The following is a 19,667-nucleotide window of genomic DNA, read 5'->3' as shown; positions in this document are numbered from 1 at the left end:
TTTATTTTTGAGAGAGAGCATGCAAGTGGGGGAGGGGCTGAGAGAGAAGGGGACAGAGGATCTGAAGCAGCTTGTACGTTGACAGCAGAGAGCCCCACGTGTGGCTCAAGGGCAGGAACTGTGAGATCATGACCTGACTTGAAATCAGGACCTGGACACTTAACAGACTGAGCCACCCACTCACCCCGTAGTTTGTCTTTTCATTCTCTTAATGCTGTCTTTTCAAGAATAGAAGTTCTTAATTTTGATAAAGCCTAATTTATACATTTTTTTGGATTTTGCATTTGATATTGTCTAAGACCTCTTTGCCTAACTGAAAGATCTTCTCTTATGTTTTCTTCCAGAAGTTTCATAAGATTTAGGTTTTTAAAATTTAATTTAATTTTTAATTTTTACTTTTGGGGGCGGGGAGGGACAGAGGGAGAGGGAAAGAGAGTCTTAACCAGGCTTTGCACTGAGTGTGGAGGCTCCATCCACACCCCTACATGGGGTTCGATCTCACAACCGTGAGATCATGACCTGAGCCAAAATCAAGAGTCAGATGCTTAACCAACTGAGCCACTCAGGTGACCGAATAGTTTTAGGTTTTACATTTAGTTCTAGGATCTATTTTGAGTTAATTTTTGTATAGGATGCAAAGTATTGATTGAATTTTTTTCATATATATATCCAATTGTTCTAGTACCATCTGTTGAAAAGACCATTGTATCTTTATTGAATTCCCTTAGATAAAATGAACTAATTACTTAGAAGACACATACTACCAAAGCTCTCTCAAGAAGAAACACATGACCTGAGTAGCCCTATATCTATTAAAGAACTTGAATTTGTAGTTTAAAAACTTTTACACAGAGAACTTTTGGTCAAGATGGCTTCGCTGGTGAATTTTACCAAATATTTAAGAAAGCAATAATGCAAATGATAGACAAACTCTTCCAGAAAATTTAAGAGGAAGAATACTCTCCTATTCATTCTATGGGACTGTCATTACATTGATACAAACCAAGACAAAATATTACAAAAAAAAAAAAAAAAAAACAGATAAATATCCATCATGCAAAAATCCTAATTAGGAATAGAAGGAAGCTTTCTCAACTTAATAAAGGGTATTTATGAAATATCTATAGCTAACATCATACTTAGTGGTAAAAGACTCAATGCTTTATTCCTAAGATCAGGAACAAGGCAAGGATGTCTCATCTCACCACTTCTATTCAATATTATACTGGAGTTTCAGTGCAATAAGTCAAGAAAAAGATAAAAGACATCCAAGTTGAAATTGGAGAAGTAAAGCTATCTTTATTTTTAGACAACGTGATTATTTACGTAGGAAGCATTATGGAATCTACAAAAAAGTTACAGATGATTCAACAAAAGAACAAATGATCGCATTTCTATATGTTAGCAATAAACAACAGGAAATTAAAAAATGTTAAACTACCATTTATCATAACATCCAAAAATATGGAATACTTAGGATAAATCTGACCTAAGATGGGTAAGATCTATACACAAAAAACTACAAAACACTGCTGAGTGCAATTAAAGGTCTAAATAAATGGAAATATATACCATGTCATGGGTTGAAAGATTCAACATTGTTGTGATGTCATCTCTGCCTATGATGAAACACCCTTAAGAAATGTATTAAACTTTGTTCATCCTGCAAACCTGTGCTCACTCTCCTTCATCCCCCTTCTTCCTCATTTCAAGCATCTCCAAATTTGCCCATTCAGCATGTGAAAAGCCTTTTTAGAGTATAGATTCTCATCAGAAAGGGAAAGCCCGAGTATTTTCCATTTTTTTTTTTAGCCTTTGAGTCAAATGGGCCAGAATTAATTTTTACATCTGCAGGAAAGCAAAGAGCAGCTCTGAGATTTTATGTATGCATATGTGTATATACCTATAATTAAGCTACATACATATCTGAATAATTAAACTTCTAGGCTAAACTCTGAGATGTAAAGGACTTTCTCATTAATATAATGTAAGCCAAACGGCTAGCAAAAGCACTGAGAATGAAAGAATTCTGAGCAAATTATAAAAGTGTTGGGGTCTCTGAGCTTTCCCTACAGCTCTCATCCTGGTTGGCTTTACTGTCCTGTCCCATTGGGTCAGGATGGCATTTCTGGCTCCATCCCACTTCCCTGGTCCCATCAGTCGAAACTGGTATGGGCTGCAGGGACCAAAGTACACCTCCAAGGCCAGCTGGGGGTCAGTCAGGAAGAGCCATGGTATGTTAGGCTTGGCTCCTATGAAGGAGCCCAGCTCGTCCATGTACGTGATGTAATCTGTCTGCAAAGTCTGGCTCTGGCCAAACCTGAGGAAAGAAAAGAACATATGGGAATGAGGGGCACAGTAAATAAAGCACGAATTTCTTATTTTCTAGCTCAGAAAATAGCATTTTAGTCAGCAGCTCCAGGATTATCCCATTCCTCCCTTTTTCCACAACAATGAGTTTATCATTTGTTCTGTGGCTATAAATGTGTTGATTCATTTTTTTCCCTCCTTCCTAACCTCTATCTAAATTTGATGTCATTTGGTCTTCTGTGGCCTGGAGTGAAAGGACCCCAGGATGCCAAGGTGACGGATCAACTTAGTTTATTCTTTAACACATGATTATTCTTTACATGACCTTGCTTGGGATCTGCCCCAGTGTTAGATTTTTGGGGCAGGGCCTCATTTACTTTTAGGAACCCTGAAGAGCAGGCTACCATTTAAGAAATGCAGTTGACTTCGGGGCTTCTCCTTTCCCTGCTTCTTATTCCTATTGGCCTGTAATATAAAGGCTGGTAAGGAGAGTGAGCTGCGTGAATGGTGAATAGGCGTGTCCACTTCGCAGAGCCGCCCTGTGAACTGGATGAGATGCAGGAGAGATTTTGTTGAGTCTGAAGCTTCCACCTCTACTCTCCTCTAGGTCCTTTGCCAGCAACTGTGTGGCAGAACTCAGTGGATGATGTGTTAGAGCTTGAAAGAAGAAAGAATCTTCTTACACAGACACCTCTTCATCCGAATAGGATTCATTATCTAATTATTCTTCCAACAGATTTTAATATAAAATTGGAAAAAAATTAATTTATATGGAAGTAGCTAACATAAAAAATACATTTAAATACATGATGTCTAGCCACTTGAATGACTTTCTACAAATCCCCTTTATGGTGTACTTGAGAACACATGTTTGGATGAATCAGAAAGGAATGTTCTTTTATTTTTTATTTTCTTTTTATTTTTTGAGAGAGAGAGAGAGCACAAATGGGGGAGGGACAGAGAGAGAGAGACAGACAGACAGACAGACAGACAGAATTCAAAGCAGGATCCAGGCTCTGACGTGTCAGTGCAGAGCCCAATGTGGGGCTCGAACCCATGAACTGTGAGATCATGACCTAAGCCAAAGTCAGACGTCCAACTGACTGAACCACCCAGGTGCCCTGAAATGAATATCTTTTTAGAAGAAAATACTAGGGCAGGTGAACTCAGTTTGGTTCTTCATTTGGTTTTCTGATTACAGTGCTGCCACTGCTCAGTTCCCAGCTAGTTAACTTGCTGGCAGACATGTGGCTGATGGGAAAGGACTTCTTGGAGACATTTGAGCTGGATAACATTTTGTTTAGGAGGCCTGTCCTCTGCATTGTGGGATGCTTTGCGGCATCCTTAGTTTCTACACATTAGATGCCAATAGCATGCCCTCCCCACTTGTGACAACCAAAAATGTCTCTGGACTTTGCCAAACGTTCCCTGGGGATCAAAATCACTCCCATGGAGAAACTACTCTAGAGTGTAGTTTGTACTATCCTACAGGTGACGTGTAATGACTATTATTTTCCTATCTCATACTGCTTGATCATAGCAAGTGTTCCAAAAATGTGAATTTTGACTAGTGAAAATATTGTAAAATATATCAACATTTTCCTACATATAAAGGAAAATCTTATGGTTTGTTTCATTAGCAAGCACAATCTCTTACCACTTGAGTTTTTTCCCCATTTTCTCATCAATGTCATCCATCATTTCATTTGTAGTTGGCAAGGTGCATGAGTCTAGAAGAGAAATGGGGAAAGAAGTATTAAAAAAGATTAAAAAAAATCAGAAATATATAATGACACATGATGATTTTTTCATAGTGTTTTTTAAAATTTCTTTATTTTATTTTTTTAATGTTTTTATTTATTTTTGAGAGAGAGAGAGAGAGAGAGAGAGAGTGGGGGTGGCCAGCAGAGAGAGAGTGGGGGTGGCCAGCAGAGAGAATCCGAAGCAGGCTTCAGTCTCTGACTGTCAGCACAGAGCCCGATGTGGGGCTCGAACTCACAAGCAGTGAGATCATGACCTGAGCTGAAGTCAGACACCCAACTGACTGAGCCATCCAGGCACCCCTGATTTTTTTGTAGTATTTATGAACTGTATCCCTAAAAGATTTTATATCAAGAGGAGCTGCCTTTGGTATCTTTAGTAGAATAACAATTTATAGAAATAAAGACTTGAGAAGTTCAATGAACCCCCCTCTATAAATAGCAGGGCTGGTCTGCAGTGAGACAGTGGCAACAAAGAAGTTTGTAGCTTCAGATCACCTAATTCATATTTCTGTAACATCCTGGAGGACCCAATACCCAACATGCCTTAGATATACTTTATGTATATTAATATCATAACAGCTTCTTCATACTTCTTATTTGCATCCTCTTATTAAGAATTCTCTCCAGAAGTAATCTTCACTCTAAGGTACATGCCTATTAACATGGAACAGTGGAAGGACGCATGGGTTTTCCAGCATTAGCCTGCGGCCAGGAAGCATCAGAAAATTTTAGAGCTTTGCAATACGTTATCAGTGGAGGGGTCATCTGATTGCTGACTGTAGCTCTTTTGCCTTTGTCACCATGGCAGAAAGCTATTATGACATTCACAGTGCATGAATACTTCCTAGTCATTGTTAGCACCTTACCTCTCCTGGTACGGTTGTGGTCAGATGTTTGCTAGAATTTTTGTCTGCTTTGATGTTGTGTCCCAAGTGCCAAGATGGAGCCTGGCACATAGTAGTTGCTCAATAAATATTTGCTGAATGAATAAATACCACCTTTTGTTTCATATACATTTCTTGGGCTTATGAACTGTAGCCATTTTTTTTTTTTTTTTTTTTTTTTTTTTTTTTTTTGTAAAACCCCAGGTACTTGGCACTGTTGTTCCTTTAAGAGGAAAACACAATGGAAGTATTTTACAGAGGAACAACCTTGTAAAGGATTTCATAACAGGGATTATTTCAATAATGATCCTTTGTGTACATTTGAAATAGAAGCTTACTTACCCACAACATTTTTAGAAAACATCCATTCTAGGATTGTAACGTTTTCTTCATTACCTGTAAATTTATTACCTAAGTTTTTACGGACAGTATGTTAGGTAAGGTATACCTATGTTGGCCAAGGTTTTCGGACCCTTGAATAAAAAGACACTTTAATAATGATCAATATGACTGAAGTAAATTAAATCTATATATTTGACACATTGCCTTTCTCCATGTAATCCTCATGTTCTTGATTTGCTTACATAAGCATACTTGTAGACCCTAGAGTCTGGATTGGAGGGGGAGGAGAAGTAGGTGCATAGAGTAGGAGTGGCCTGCCATTGTTATTCTGACACAGTTTGATGCCAATCGGGTGCCCGCAACATCCACCAGGGCCCTTCTGACCTTCACAATGTATCTTGACATTGCAGTTATCCACTGCTGTCTTTCTCTTGCTTAAAGCCTTGCAAACTCCCTCCAATAGTCCCTCCAATCTCCCTATGAGCTCTTTAACACAGCTCTTAAGGCCGTCCGTGTTCTAGTCCATCTCTCTGTTTCTTGCCACTCCCTGCCTCTGATTTATATTCCTGTACAGAACATCCTAAAACTTCCCCTATTTTAGCATCCCCCTGGCTCTATTTTAGGCTATCTAAGGTCACGGAGTGTGTCTTGTTCCCTTTAGATCCTTAGCACCTAGGACAGTACGTGGCATATAGAAGGTGCTCAGTAAACGTTCACTGACTAAATGGATAAAAGACAGAATGGTCGACCTACTTGCAAACACTTTAGCAGCCCAGCGAGCCTGGAGGTCAGCTGTGGGGATGGCAGCCCCAAGGGACTGGACAAGGCCAATCACAGCCAAGGTTGGCTTCTCCATTAGTGGGGGGAAGATGCCTTTAAACAAGGTGACCTCATTGTTTCTGCTTTTGATGATGGAGTCATCAAGGAAGGGGTAGGCATAATCATAGCCTGTTGCAAAGATGATGGAGTCGATGGCCTCAAACACAGTCCCATCCTCAAACACAGCCGAGGTCTCTGTGAACTCCTTCACATTGGGCTTGATGGACACGGTGCCACACAGGATGCGGGATGGGAGCTCATCGTTGAACACAGGCTCTTTTCGCAGGGAACTGTTCAGAAACAAGAGACAGACTTTTGCTGTAATGCACCAATTCCAAGAAATATCTGCAACAGTCCATAGCACTGGAACCAGATTTGAAGAGCTAAACATTAGCGTGAGGACCTCTGAACTCTTCTCTTGTGGCAACTTTTTTTTTACTATTGCCTGCAACAATCCTTAAGAATTCTGTCTGAGCTGCCTCTTTGGGTCCTTTGAAACTTGAAGATTGCCTTATGGGTACTTATACTATTTGGAGATTGGCCAAATAGATGACAATCAAACTAATTCCTAGACATAATCAGTGGTTAAGAATGCAGACTCTGGGAGACACCTGGGTGGCTCAGTCAGTTAAGTGTCTGACTTCGGCTCAGGTCATGATCTCACGGTTCATGAGTTTGAGCCCTGTGTTGGGCTGCGTGCTGACAGCTTGCTTGGAGCCTGGAGCCTGCTTTGGATTCTGTGTCTCCCTCTCTCTCTTTGTTCTTCCTCCGCTTGCACTCTCTCTCTCTTTCAAAAATGAATAAAGATAAAAAAATAATAATAGAAAGGTTTATAATCAATCTCCATCTCTCACTAGTGACTACTCTGTATTTGTTTCCTTATGTGTAAAATGGGGATAGCGATAGAATCTACCTCATATGGTTAGAACTAAACGAACAATTACCCATAAAGCACTTAAAACAGTGCCTCTACCTCATGCAAGTGTCATTATTATACGTGAACCATTATTATAAGTAAGGTCTTTGATTTGAGCAAATCAAATTGGCTGTGGCGAGCTGTTACACTGTCATGTGTGGCTTCCTTTCCACAGCTGTGGTCCTAAAAGAAAGTGTAACAACTTTAACACTGCACTTTGGTTGCCAAAATTCTGGGAGTGATGTGCTTTGCGACGACGTTCTTCATTTTGACTCACCTTTCCTTTTGGGGCGTTTTGGAATGTACTCCAAGTATCTCAAAGACTCAGAAAGTTTATAAATCTTAGAATGTTCCTGTATACTTCCATATCTTTCTCTGCCTCTATCATTCTGGAACTTTGTCTCTTACCTTACCAGGTGACAAAAAGTAGGTCTCAGTAAAACCTGTTTTTATTCCCCCCACTCGAGGGAGGAGTGAGAAGGTGTTATCAAAACCTTAGGGTACTTGGAACCCTTTCTGAGAGGGAGCTTCATTCTTAGAATGAATGGATTTCCAAACCTATGTTTCGTTGTCTAAAGGGCAGAGTCAGACTATGATTTGCAGTTAGTCTTACAAGACCAAAAGTCTTCATCAGCTCAGGCTTTGGAGTGTCTATTACATTAAACATAAGTTTAAATGCATGAAATCAACGTTTTTTGTTGGTTGGTTGGTTGGTTGGTTGGTTTTATCTTTAAGGATATAGTAGTCTGCCAGACTAAGTAGGATAAATGCTGTGGAGTGAGGGTCTGACTCTTAAACCTGGCATTTCCTATTTCAATTTACGGTTTCCTCTTACCTTGCCTCACCTGATTCTCTAACACAATGAAACCTTTCTTTGAAACGTTTTTAAGGATTTTATTTTCAAGTAATCTCTATACCCAACACGGGGCTCCCACTCACAGCCCCGAGATCAAGAGTAGCATGCTCGCTGACTGCACCAGCCAGGCGCCCCCCCCACCCCCCTACAATGAAACATTTTTGCTAGCATGGGCCAAGATGAAATTTCTTAGTGAGTCCTTTCTTGTCTTAGCCACTCGAATATTTTTCTATGGACGTACTGATTCTTCTACTTAGAGTGCCTTTCTAATTAGCAGGTGTCAGGCTCTGTGTCTACAGAAAAATAAATAAACCAAAGCTTGTTAATTTTACCGGCTACATCAGTTTTGTGAATCTCCACTGCTTTCCATGTTCCATGCCTCCTGACTGTCCTGCTAACATTCCAATCTTTCCACGGTGGAAGAGGTGTGTACTTTCATTCTGAGATTTTCTACTTTCTGAGACATGTCGATTAATACCACTTGGTTAATTGCTCCTTACAAGCGTATTAGAATATCCGAGACTAGTAAGAACCAATATCTGTAAAGCTTTATAGTTTACAAAATGCCTTATATGTTTTTATCTTGCTGCATACCACAATAGTCTTGAGGACTAGGTATTAAAATTGCGATCCCCATTCACTTACAAGCATGGATGAGGTATTTCTCAAAAGAACAATTCATGAGACGGTTCTGCCCTCAAAATTCTATGCTTTAGCTTGGAGCTACCATAAATGAATCTGTCATGTCAGGGGGATCTAGTGCCCCGCTCCTTGGCCTTTTGTATTCTCCCATATTTCTTTCTCCACCAGAGACATTTCCATACGATTTTCAACCCATACGTGCTCTCTGGGTATACTGTGCCACTCATGCAGTCCTCGGTTTCATCTCAACAACCTCAGTGAGACAGCTAAAGTAAGATCTAGAGAGAAAGAGTTCAACTGAAGCGAGTGCCCCGCTTTTTTAAGTGATAAAATACGTGTTACTTGTAGTACCCATTTAAAGGCATCAGGCCGAAGTTCTCATGCTTAAACCACGTGTTCATCTTCTTCACGTATAACCAGTCAGAGACAAATGAAGGCAGGGCATTCCGGAGAAAGGATGCAAAGCGGGTAACATACACCATGTCCCAAGGGTAGCCATTGTCCCAAACCCGGCTCATGACCCAGGAGCCACTTCTGGTACTGATAACGACCTGGTGGGGAAGGCAACATAGACTTCAGTGTCACACTGTAGGAAACAAGCAGATATGACACAATGGACGTGTTTTATGGACATCTCCGTGCATTGCCCTCCGTATCCAGGCGGAAGCATTTTTATTTATTTATTTTTTAAATATTTTTGGGGGCACCTGGGTGGCTCAATTGGTCAAGTGTCCAACTTTGGTTCAGGTCATGATCTCGCGGTTCGTGAGTTCGAGCCCCGCCTTGGGTTCTGTGCTGACAGCTCAGAGCCTGGAGCCTGCTTCGGATTTTGTGTCTCCCTCTCTCTCTGCCCCTCTCCCACTTGTGCTTTCTCTCTTTCTCAAAAATAAATAAACATTTATTTTTTTATAAATAAACATTTAAAAAAAGAAATATTTTTAAAGTATATATATATGTGTGTGTGTGTGTGTGTGTGATATACGTATATTCACACACATACACATACACAAAGAGAGAGACAGAGAGAGAGAAGGCACATAGGGTAGGGACAGAGAGAGAGGGAGGGAGAATCCCAAGCAGTCTCCTCACTGTCAGCACAGAGCCCAGCCCCATGAACCTTGAGGTCATGATCTGAGCTGAAACCAAGAGTCAGCTGCTTAACCGACCGAGACTCCTAGCCACCCCTGGAAGAAGCAATTTCAGAGAGTTGGGTCAGGATGAATCGCCTATGACTGAGACTAGGTAGAGATGGAACTACTCTGTCTCTCCACCCAAGAGGGCGAGTGCATAGTTGTTGAAATAATGAGAACCTGACAGCCGGGAACAAGAGAGCTGTGTATTCAGTTGTGACAGGTTTAATCTTCACAGACTCAGAGACATGATGGTAGGCCTGGTGGGGACCAGCCAATCCAGGGCCTCAGTGGGGGTGGGTGGTTGAGGGTAGTTGCTGGGTTGGGTGGGAGAAACATAGCTAAATCTCTACCTGAAATCAGGCTGAGGAGAGGTCAAGAAGTTAATTCTGTTCTTTGTCTGAAGTTTTCTCTTCCAGTCCTTCTGTGCCCACCTCATGACCTCGTCTGGACACTCAGACCATGGCAGCTGCCTCAGCCCTGAGAGCTACTTGTCTCTTATGCCACTTTTGTGATAACCCGAGGGAGTGTGACACCAAAAATGTCATTAGGTTTTATTCCGTTTAAGAATTTGTTTACTGAAGACCTATTTCCTTAAAAATAGGTTAAGCTCTTTAAGGTCTGTTGGTCATGGATGATTCAGCATAGAGTCCTCTGGGAAGCCTCCCTTGACTTCATCCAGGCTAAGTTAGGTTCTCTTTTCATGGTGCAGCCACACCTAATGTCACAGAAGGCTTATTACCTCCGTTCGTGAAGGTCTGTGTACCTGTCCTCCCACCTCCACCCACTGACAGCTCCTGGAAGTCAGAAATAGTCTGACTTATTTCCGTGTTTATTGCTAGTCTGACATAGTTCTGGCATATAACAGGTGCCCAGTATTTGTTGAGCACTGGCTATTAAACGGATAGAAGACGGTGGGAACAAAATCTTCTATATCTCAGACCTCCAGAATGATAAGCAAAACACCTTTTGCATGGTAAGAACTATGATAAGAACTACTGCTAAATAAATAAAGGCAGATCCTGACTAGCAACCAGTTTGCTGGGAGGTGAGCAGAACATAAAATTAAAACAAAACAATGCACTCATGTATGTCTACACACGTACACTTACCTCTGGTTCCGGTAGAACGCGCTTCCTTGCTAGCATGGGCCACGTTACCTTGCTTCACAGGGACCATGTCTCTAGTCCTCCTTGATTCAATGGGCATATGCCACAGGTGGATCCCTTGTAGTATGACGTGTGAGCACGAGCCTCAGCGCCCAAGCTGTTGATTCAATAGCACACCTGTACCCTAAGTTTGTTTCCCGAAGTGTACCTGTGTAGCCAGACGGCTGAGCTCAACAGCAATGTCAGATCCTGAGTTCCCCAGGCCGATGACAAGGACCCTCTTCCCCGTGAAGGCGTCCGGGTCTTTATAGTCCCTGCTGTGGAGATAGTGGCCTTGAAACTGGTGTAGGCCTAAGTGGAACATGAGGAGGGATTTGAGCTGATTTTCAGAAGACATGGTGAAGACTCACTTTTTCAATTTTTTTTTTTAACTCCTGTCATCAGTCTTAATTTTGAAAAACAGTTTCCTAGTTGAAACACATTTATCCTTTTTGACACTAAACCCCCAAATAGGTACTTACAGTGCCTTAAAAACCTATGATATGGGAACTTCTATTTTGATAATAATAACTAATATTTATTGAGTGCTTACTGTGGGCTAGGATCTATATGCTTAAACAAACATTTAATCTTGATAACATCTCTGTATGGCAGATATCATTATCTTTTAAAAGATAAGGAAGTCGAGACAAAGAAGTTAAGTGACTTGTCCAAGATCATATGCTAAGGAACTAGTGGAATAAGAGGTTGAGCCCAAGTGTTCTAAGCCTAAATATACTGCCTCTTAACCTTCATGCTTTCCATCTTCTATTCTCCCTGAATCTCTACTTATTCATGTATTTATTTATAAATATTTTCTAGATTTTATTTTAAAGTAATCTCTACACCCAATGTGGGGCTTGAACCCACAACCCCGAGATCAAGAGTCACACATTCCACTGACTGGGCCAGCCAGGTGCCTCTGGGTGCCTCTTTTAATTATCTCGGCCTGTGAACATCATGGCTTGAGATCAGAACTCTAATATTTTAGAGTAGACCTGTGTTCCTATTGTAATGGAGGAGGAAGGAAGGAGAGAGTGAGGTTACCTGTGTATTATATTTATTTGATGTTTGGTGCTTTTGCATACTAATGGAGTGTGCCACTACACACACACACACACGCGCGTGCACGCACACACACACACACACACACACGCACACACACACATACTCACTGAAATTTCTAAAGTGAATTTGCAAAGTGTGGATATAGATGACATTTAAAAACCCTTCCTCCATAAGGACCTGTATCGTCAACTGATCTCTGACTTGCAGCTTCTTGATTCTTTTAGCGTAAGGGTTCAGGAGAACAAGGATTTCTGTATTTATCATCAGACTTAAAAATTTGGTTTTGAAATCTTTGGAACCTTAAGAATAATCATTATGGACAGTCTATGGAAAGATCTAGCTCAACCCTTGGTGCTTGTGTATAAATCCCCAGACTATTATACGTTTTCCAAACTTACCAGGAAAAGAATCAGTTGGTAGATTGGGGTATACGTGATGTCCCGAACAAATCATTATAGCGTCAAAAATAGTAGATTCCTGTTTCCCATCCTTTTCTGAAACAACTTCCCATTGTCCAGTGACTAAGAAGCTGGGACATTTCTTTATGCTAGAAACCAGGGTCTTAAAGAAAACCAGAAAGAAATTCCTTCTATTTACAATTCTGTGGGTTTTAATTTTCTTGCAGTGTTTCTGCAGAGGAAGTAATTGTTATGAGCTTGCCTGATTGTTGAGAAATATAGGGAGGACATTAAAACAAGGAGTCACAGTGAATCTTCAAATCTTCCAAGGAAAATCACTCACTGGGGCCTATTTACTTTTGTGACATCTAGTTAATAGATTTGGGGTAAATTACACTGAATCTTGTGAAAGAGGCCATGTCATTTGCTTCCTGCCATCCTCTACTGAAATTCATGGCCTCTTTCTCTCTGACCTCATTTTCTATCAATTCCATAAATGTGGGAATGTCTCAGGGTTCAATCCTTATTTCTCCGTGGTGACATACACTCTCCCTTGGAAATATTAGCCACTTCCATAGTATGACTATTTATGTAAATAAGTGTGAAATCATATTAAATTAAATATAATAAATAAAATAATCATAGATAAGTGAAATTATATTAAATGTAATCACAATTCATGATATGGTTGATTATTTTTCTCACTACATATATGTGCTTTGGATTTCACAGTCATGAACCGAGGTTAAGACCTGTGAGCAAATATGAAGTATTATTGCTATTTGCAGAGAGCGCATCTCTGCCTTAACTGCTGTGTCTCCTCATCTAAGAAACTAAGTGGGTGAAGGATGAGGGCAATGGCTGTATTATTCATTCATATTTTACTCTCCTTATAATGGCAGAACTTCTGAAGAATGGCATGTTTTCTTGAACCACAACTCATCGGCCTTGAACCCACAGAAATCTAAATATGGACTAGACAGTCTGGGATTGTTTCTTTTTTTTTTTTTTAATTTTTTTTTCAACGTTTTTTTTTTATTTATTTTTGGGACAGAGAGAGACAGAGCATGAACGGGGGAGGGGCAGAGAGAGAAGGAGACACAGAATCGGAAACAGGCTCCAGGCTCCGAGCCATCAGCCCATAGCCCGATGCGGGGCTCGAACTCGGACCGCGAGATCGTGACCTGGCTGAAGTCGGACGCTTAACCGACTGCGCCACCCAGGCGCCCCGATCTGGGATTGTTTCTAACACGTGACAGTGTATGGGGTGGAACATATGCTATGATAGTATAGGCTTCTCCAGTATTTGCGATGATATTCTAAAAGTTCTCGGGCACTAGTGGAGGACATTTTTAGGGGTGAGAAAGCACAATGCACGAATACTTTATAATCGGAACCAACATTTGATTGGTGAGCTGTCCAAACATGGAACTCTGATTTCTGTAACAGAAGTCTGTATCCTTGCTTCCCACCCCCCTCCAACCGATAGACATACTGGGATCAACAGCACAAGGCGTAAGACCCTTACCTCAAACTGTATATATCTTAAAAGATTCTTCTTTTGAGCAAATGTCTTTATGTATTCCTGGAGTTTGCTGTGGTGCATGTAGTTGGGGTAATCATCAGGATAAGGGAAGTCTGGAAAGCACATCATCTCTTTGGAAGAGTTGGTGAATACCGACTGGTAAATGCTGGCTCTGCCCTCTTCGGCATGGTCCTAGGAAGAGGAAGAAAGCTTAAAAAGGAGGCCAAGGATGATGTTTCCCTCAGTGAAAATTCAAGTTTTGGTGACTGAAACCGTTTTAATGTGTATAAAAAAGACATGAAAACAATTCACACTTCTCTGTGAGATGCAGCAAAGAAAGCCTTTAGCACAGCACCTGGCGCAGAGCTGGGACCCTACACCTTAGTTCTCTTCCTCGAATTACCCCCACGTTACATCTGTGTCTGTAGTCCCGTAGTGTTTTCTTCCTTTTTCCAGTCACAGCGCCGGTTCTGATCTCACGGTCATGTTAAAGGAACACAATTAAATGGTCCAAAGGAGGGTGCAGTTTTTAGTCTATTCGATCAGCTGTTTGATTCGAACACTTCACTTGAAGTGGAGGGTTTATTCATTTGGCATAATCAGGCCCCCTTAGATTCCTGCGTGCCACCTGGTTCACCTCCTCCCCGCCCCCCAGGATTTCTGATTCAGTGTGTCTAGCGGGGAGCCTGAGAATCGGCATTTCCGATAGTTGCAGGCGATGCTGATGCCGCTGGTCCGGGAACCGCACTTTGAGAACCGCTGCTCTCTTGTGGATGAACTCCGTGCTGGCGGACCTCCCTAACCACCAGTTAGTGGCACTTGCTCCTCACCGAAGAGACGCAGGAAACCAGGAGCCTCAGAACTTGTATCACATCTTGCCACTTCATTATGGAGCCGCTATGTGATTGAAAACTGGCTTCTTTTTGAGAAGTAGTTGAAGGCTAAATGGAAAACAAACATTTCCTCTCTGCTGTAAGGGCAGGATAAAAATTCACACGATGTGCTGCCTTGAAAATACATTAAAAAGCTGGCAGCCTCCGCTTCCCCCAAACCCAAAGGAACCTTCATGAAATGTGGGAACGGGATGGAATGACATGTTCCTGCCGGATCAGGACATCAATCATCCTCCAGCCCCAAACTGACCTCTGGAAGATACAGACCAAAAGTGCTGGAATGGTTGAGAGGCTTGTGTCTGGGGCTGGGGTGGGGGTGGGGTGGGGACCGGGGCTGCCTGAGGCCCCTGTTTGGCTTTAGGTTGGGATGAAAACTTCCTCTATGCACGGTTGCTGTGTTTTTCATAAGTAGCCAGGCTCAGAGATGTTAACGTTCTTAAGCCTCACTTTGAAATTTCTGAGACGATCAGAAAAAGGGTGACAGCTTGTGCCTGGTGGATTTTCAGGTTTGAGTCTTTCCCGTTCACCCACAGCCCGACCTTTGGTTGGTTGTTGTGAGAAGGAGAAGTGAGCAGAAGGAGTGAGGGGAGGGAAGGCGGGCTTCAGGCAGGGGTCTGGTTAAAAAAATGTAAGACTCCGCTCTGGGAAACAGAGTGGATAAGACCTTGGATTATTTCCATCATTAATGAATTTCTGCTCTTTCGCCTCCTGACCCCAGCCTATCCGATCATAACAGAGTGAAGAGTATGTACCCGACAGCTCCTTGGAATTTCCCCTGACAGGCTGTTCTACAAACAAAGGAAAACGCTTGTGTTATATAACAACAGACAATTGCTCCAGAGAGCTAGTATTTCCAGTTTCTGCTTGTGGCGTAGTTTAAGTGGCTGGTGAGCAAGTTAAGCTCAGACTCTGCCTCTGGCTGAGAGGGCTTGCCCTAGACCCAGAGATCCAAGCAGCTGCGGTCACGTTGTCACGGCCTGTGTTGGGTTATAGCTGCATCTGTGTCTCGTCTTTCCCGCTAGAACATAACCAACAGGGGGGCGAGGTCAGAGGCTAACTCGAGAATGTTGTGCACGCGTGTCAAGCAGTCTGGCTTGATCTTCTTTCAGACTCTGCCTGTCAATCCCACTTCTGCTTGTCTAAAGATACCCTCAAGGTCCAGCTCCAAAGTTGCCCCCTTCGTCATGCCTTTCCTTGCCTCTCTCTCACCAACCTGAAGTCATCCCTTACCTCTACCAAGCTCTGATTGACTTTACTGCCCTAATCGCATATTCGCACATATTACGGTCATTCTGAGACTTGTTTTCTCTGATTTTAAAAAGCTGGCTGCCTGCTGTACCTCTTATCTGCAGCTGTACCTAACATTGTACCCTATCCATAGTGTACTCTGAATGTATTTGTTGAATAAATGAGTGGATGAGTGGAACAAAAGTCCAGGGAGTTCTGGTTCCATTGTTTTCCCCTTTTGCAATCAAAATAATACCCACCTATTGTACACGGCTTGTTGAACAACTTGTTAATTAATCTTTTGAGAACACAAGGCCTTAATATTGGGGGATATGAAACTAAAACATGCTCGCATTCAGCCTGCTAGTGTTTAAGTCTCATTTGGTTTCCGTTTTGCAGAAAAAGCATGTGGTGAAAAGTTCAGAATTATCAGGTGTCTTTCTTCCAAAATACCTTCTGCCTAACAGGACTTGCAAGATAAAAGCTTATGTAACCCATTTTTCAAAAATCCCTTTCTAAACATGCATCGAACCCAGCAGGTTTTCTTGGAAAAGAAGAGAAGGGTTCACCTTTTGGCTATAAGGCGAATGGTGCAGATATAATGTCTTCATGCCAAGTATGTATCATCTATATCCAATCACAATGGCCGAGAAATTCAGGACAGAAAGATAGAAGTTTCCCCGACCTGTCTTCCACAATTAGAGTATTTTTATGTATTTACATCCCCATGGGGTCTTTGAGTATAATTCTTATAACCAGTGACCTATGGAAGAAAGATACCCATCTTGTGGATAACCTGGAGACTGATTTTGCATTTTACTCATCTGTCATATATTGCTTCCTTAAATAAATGTTGTGATCTGGCTGCACTGGTTAACTTACAAATTCCCGGATATACCATGTTCACTGCCTCCCCATGCCTTTCACGCTGGTCCCTTCTACCGAGAAACCTCTCCCACCGGGTACTGGCACACTGTTGGTGACCGCATGTCCATGGGGTGCCATTCACAGACTACAGTGGAAATGGCACTCTGGAGTTATGTCACATAGTGGTCCTCTACGTTCCTTGTCTGAGAACACCCTTCAAGTCTCAGCCAAGTACTCTCCCTGCAGGAAGTGTCCCTTGACCTGAGAACATTTCAGTAGCCACCCCCCACCCCATCTCCTAAATCTCAAAGCACTTGTTCATTAAGTTGACCATCACCAAGGGCTGTCTCATTGTTGTAAAGTATTATAATCTCTTATTTGAAATTCATAGGGCCAGATATATTTTGGAATCTGTAGATTTTTGGATTTTTCTCCATAACACTTCTAGTGAGAAGTGGGACAGCACCCTATCATCAGACACAAGAAAATTTCTGCAGTGAAACACAAAGTGGGACAAATAAAGATTATAACTAGCCCAATGTCAATTCAGCTCATGTTTTCTGATCTTATGACTTCAGGAAAGGTTTTGCCATCAAATGAATTTTTGCCAATCTTTCTATCAAAGGATTGTGGACCTGTGTTATGGCTTGTTTCACCAAATGGATTGGAAACCATTTATGTAAAGTAATTATGTCATGCATTTGTCATCCCAGTACCTAGCACAAAACTCTGCCAAAATAGATATTCAAGCAGCATTTAATTGTTGCTAATGAGATCATGGAGAACCATTTCATGATTTAGGCTAAGCTGGTCACATCTCCCTGAGCAAATGTAAATAAAGATAATTGAATCCTTAAAAAAATAACTTTTGGGGTGCCTGGGTGGCTCAGTCTGTTAAGCACCTGACTCGATTTTCGCTCAGGTCGTGATTTCACAGTTCTTGTGATCGAGCCCTGTATGGGCTCTGCCCTGATGGTGTGGAGGCTGCTTGGGATTCTCTGTCCCCCTCTCTCTCTGCACCCACCCTCTCAAAAATAAATAAATAAGCATCTTTTTAAAAAAATAATTCTTGATCATTTCCTAATGGAGATGATCTTATATCTCATATAATACTTTCAGGATTATAGGACCTCACAAATTAAAAAAAAAAAAAGACTCTTGAGATGAATACAAAGATGTCCTAAGTTAGCACTGGTGTATTCTGCTAGAGCAACCTGTTGTTGTAGGTTGGGCGAGCACTGAGACCAAGACAGAATTTGGCTATAAGGTGAATGGTATGGATATAACGTCTTCATGCCAAATATATAGCGTCTATATCCAATCACAATGGCTGAGACATTCAGGACAGAAAGGATAGAAGTTTCCCCAATGTGATTTTCAAAATTTAAACATGTTTTGTATAGTGAATATTTACTAATTATATCATTTGTCCAACCATGAGCCTGTATGGCAAAGACAAATCAGTTTTTTCTTTGGTTTTGGAGTTGGTTGGAGTATTCAATAACCACACACACAACACACACAGTCATTGTTTATCATAACTTACAGTGTCTTCCTGATAGACATGAGGTAATTATAGAATCACATCCCATTGCAGTTGGAAGGCATTTTAAAGGAAACTTAATTTCCAGCCTCAACATCTGACAAATGAGCATTTGAGGTCCAGAAAGAAAAAAGCGACTTGCCGAAAATTAATCTTTCCGGAAAACCTAAGAGTTGAAACTAACTGAGAACTTCTGATCTTGGTCTACCTTTCTCCTTTTCTTTTTCTTTTCTTTTTTAATCCCCTTTATGTTCCTAGGATTTCTCAGCAATAGGGAACAGGGATAGATTCCATTCATTTACATGGGGGAGGCAGTGGTGCATTTTTGTTTTTGTTTTTGTTAGAAATTACCGACATTAGCACCCTTTACAGCCTGGAGATCTGGACTCTGTTACACAGGTAACATTGTTTTATGAGCTGGTATGAAGTAGTTTTGAGTGATTGGACATTAGCATGATGGGAGAGAGAAGATTTTACTTTCCAGATCTGGAGCTTTTGTGACCTTCCTCCCAAGTCTGAATAGAACTGATCAGATTTGGTTTGCAGAACCACCCATCTCCCTTCTGTTGATATTCCAGTGCTTTCCCACTCACCAAGAATTTCCACAGGCCTCCAATATCATTGCTCCTCTCAAAGCAGGTGGGTTCCAGCCCCTCTTCCAGGCAGCACCGGATGGAGGCCAAGCCACTGACACCAGCTCCGACGATGGCCACTCTCTTCCCCATGATCACCAGGAGGAGGGTCTGGAGATAGCTTCTTCAGAAGAGTGTCCCTGAATACTTAGGATTTTTCGGTAGGAAGAACCAGCCAAGGTTTATGGGTCAGGATCCTCACCTTACGACAAGAAGACATAATGCACATTAACAATTTATACTCACTAATTTTTTTACCACTCTTGCTATTGTATGATACCAAATCTGGTTTCTTCTCCAGCTTATTTGAGATGCCCCAAATAGCAGAATCAGGGAATGCTGGAGCAGGAAGGACCTTAAAGTTCATCAGTCTAATGCTCTCAAGTACAAATGCAGCAATAGTCACTCCTAGAAGATTAGAAATTGTTTCTTTGACATCTTGCAGCTAACAAGCAAAGGAGTTGGAGTCAGAACTCAAGCCTTCTGCATGAAATCCACTGTTCCAAATCACCCCTACTCACTTTGAATGCTTGGCTCTATGGGGTTTAGTCTTAACGCACTCCCTTCCTTTCCTCAGCGAGCCCGCAGTGTTTTAAATGTAGAAAAAAATGGCTTTTAACATTGTCTTTTCATGTAAAAATTGAGGAAGGGGGAGGAGTTATTAGTCTTAAAGTAGAAATTCCTTTTTTTTTTTAATTTTTCAT

At 41.5% G+C, this 19,667-nt stretch overlaps 1 protein-coding gene across 2 annotated transcripts; it reads right to left on the bottom strand.

The window, feature by feature from the left end:
• Positions 1-1,259: 1,259 nt before the first annotated feature.
• On the bottom strand, positions 1,260-19,606 carry LOC132686025 (putative dimethylaniline monooxygenase [N-oxide-forming] 6). 2 transcript variants are annotated; one of them, XM_060643491.3, is made up of 9 exons: positions 19,485-19,606; positions 18,925-19,165; positions 13,805-13,993; positions 12,277-12,439; positions 10,980-11,122; positions 8,884-9,083; positions 6,053-6,408; positions 3,968-4,040; positions 1,261-2,320 (listed from the first exon to the last, which is right to left on the bottom strand). In XM_060643491.3, exons 2-9 carry the CDS (start codon positions 19,054-19,056, stop codon positions 1,978-1,980), a joined length of 1,599 nt encoding a protein of 532 aa, XP_060499474.3. In that variant the 5' UTR covers positions 19,057-19,165; positions 19,485-19,606; the 3' UTR covers positions 1,261-1,977. The 2 variants fall into 2 exon arrangements, with proteins under 2 accessions (XP_060499475.3, XP_060499474.3); XM_060643492.3 differs by lacking the exons at positions 18,925-19,165; positions 19,485-19,606 and adding an exon at positions 14,632-14,736 and having other exon boundaries at positions 1,260-2,320.
• Positions 19,607-19,667: the final 61 nt, after the last annotated feature.

The sequence above is a fragment of the Panthera onca genome, chromosome F1 (assembly GCF_046562875.1).
Source record: "Panthera onca isolate mPanOnc1 chromosome F1, mPanOnc1 haplotype 2, whole genome shotgun sequence".
In the NCBI taxonomy this organism is placed as follows: domain Eukaryota; kingdom Metazoa; phylum Chordata; class Mammalia; order Carnivora; family Felidae; genus Panthera; species Panthera onca.
This window is presented reverse-complemented; position numbering and strand designations above follow the sequence as displayed.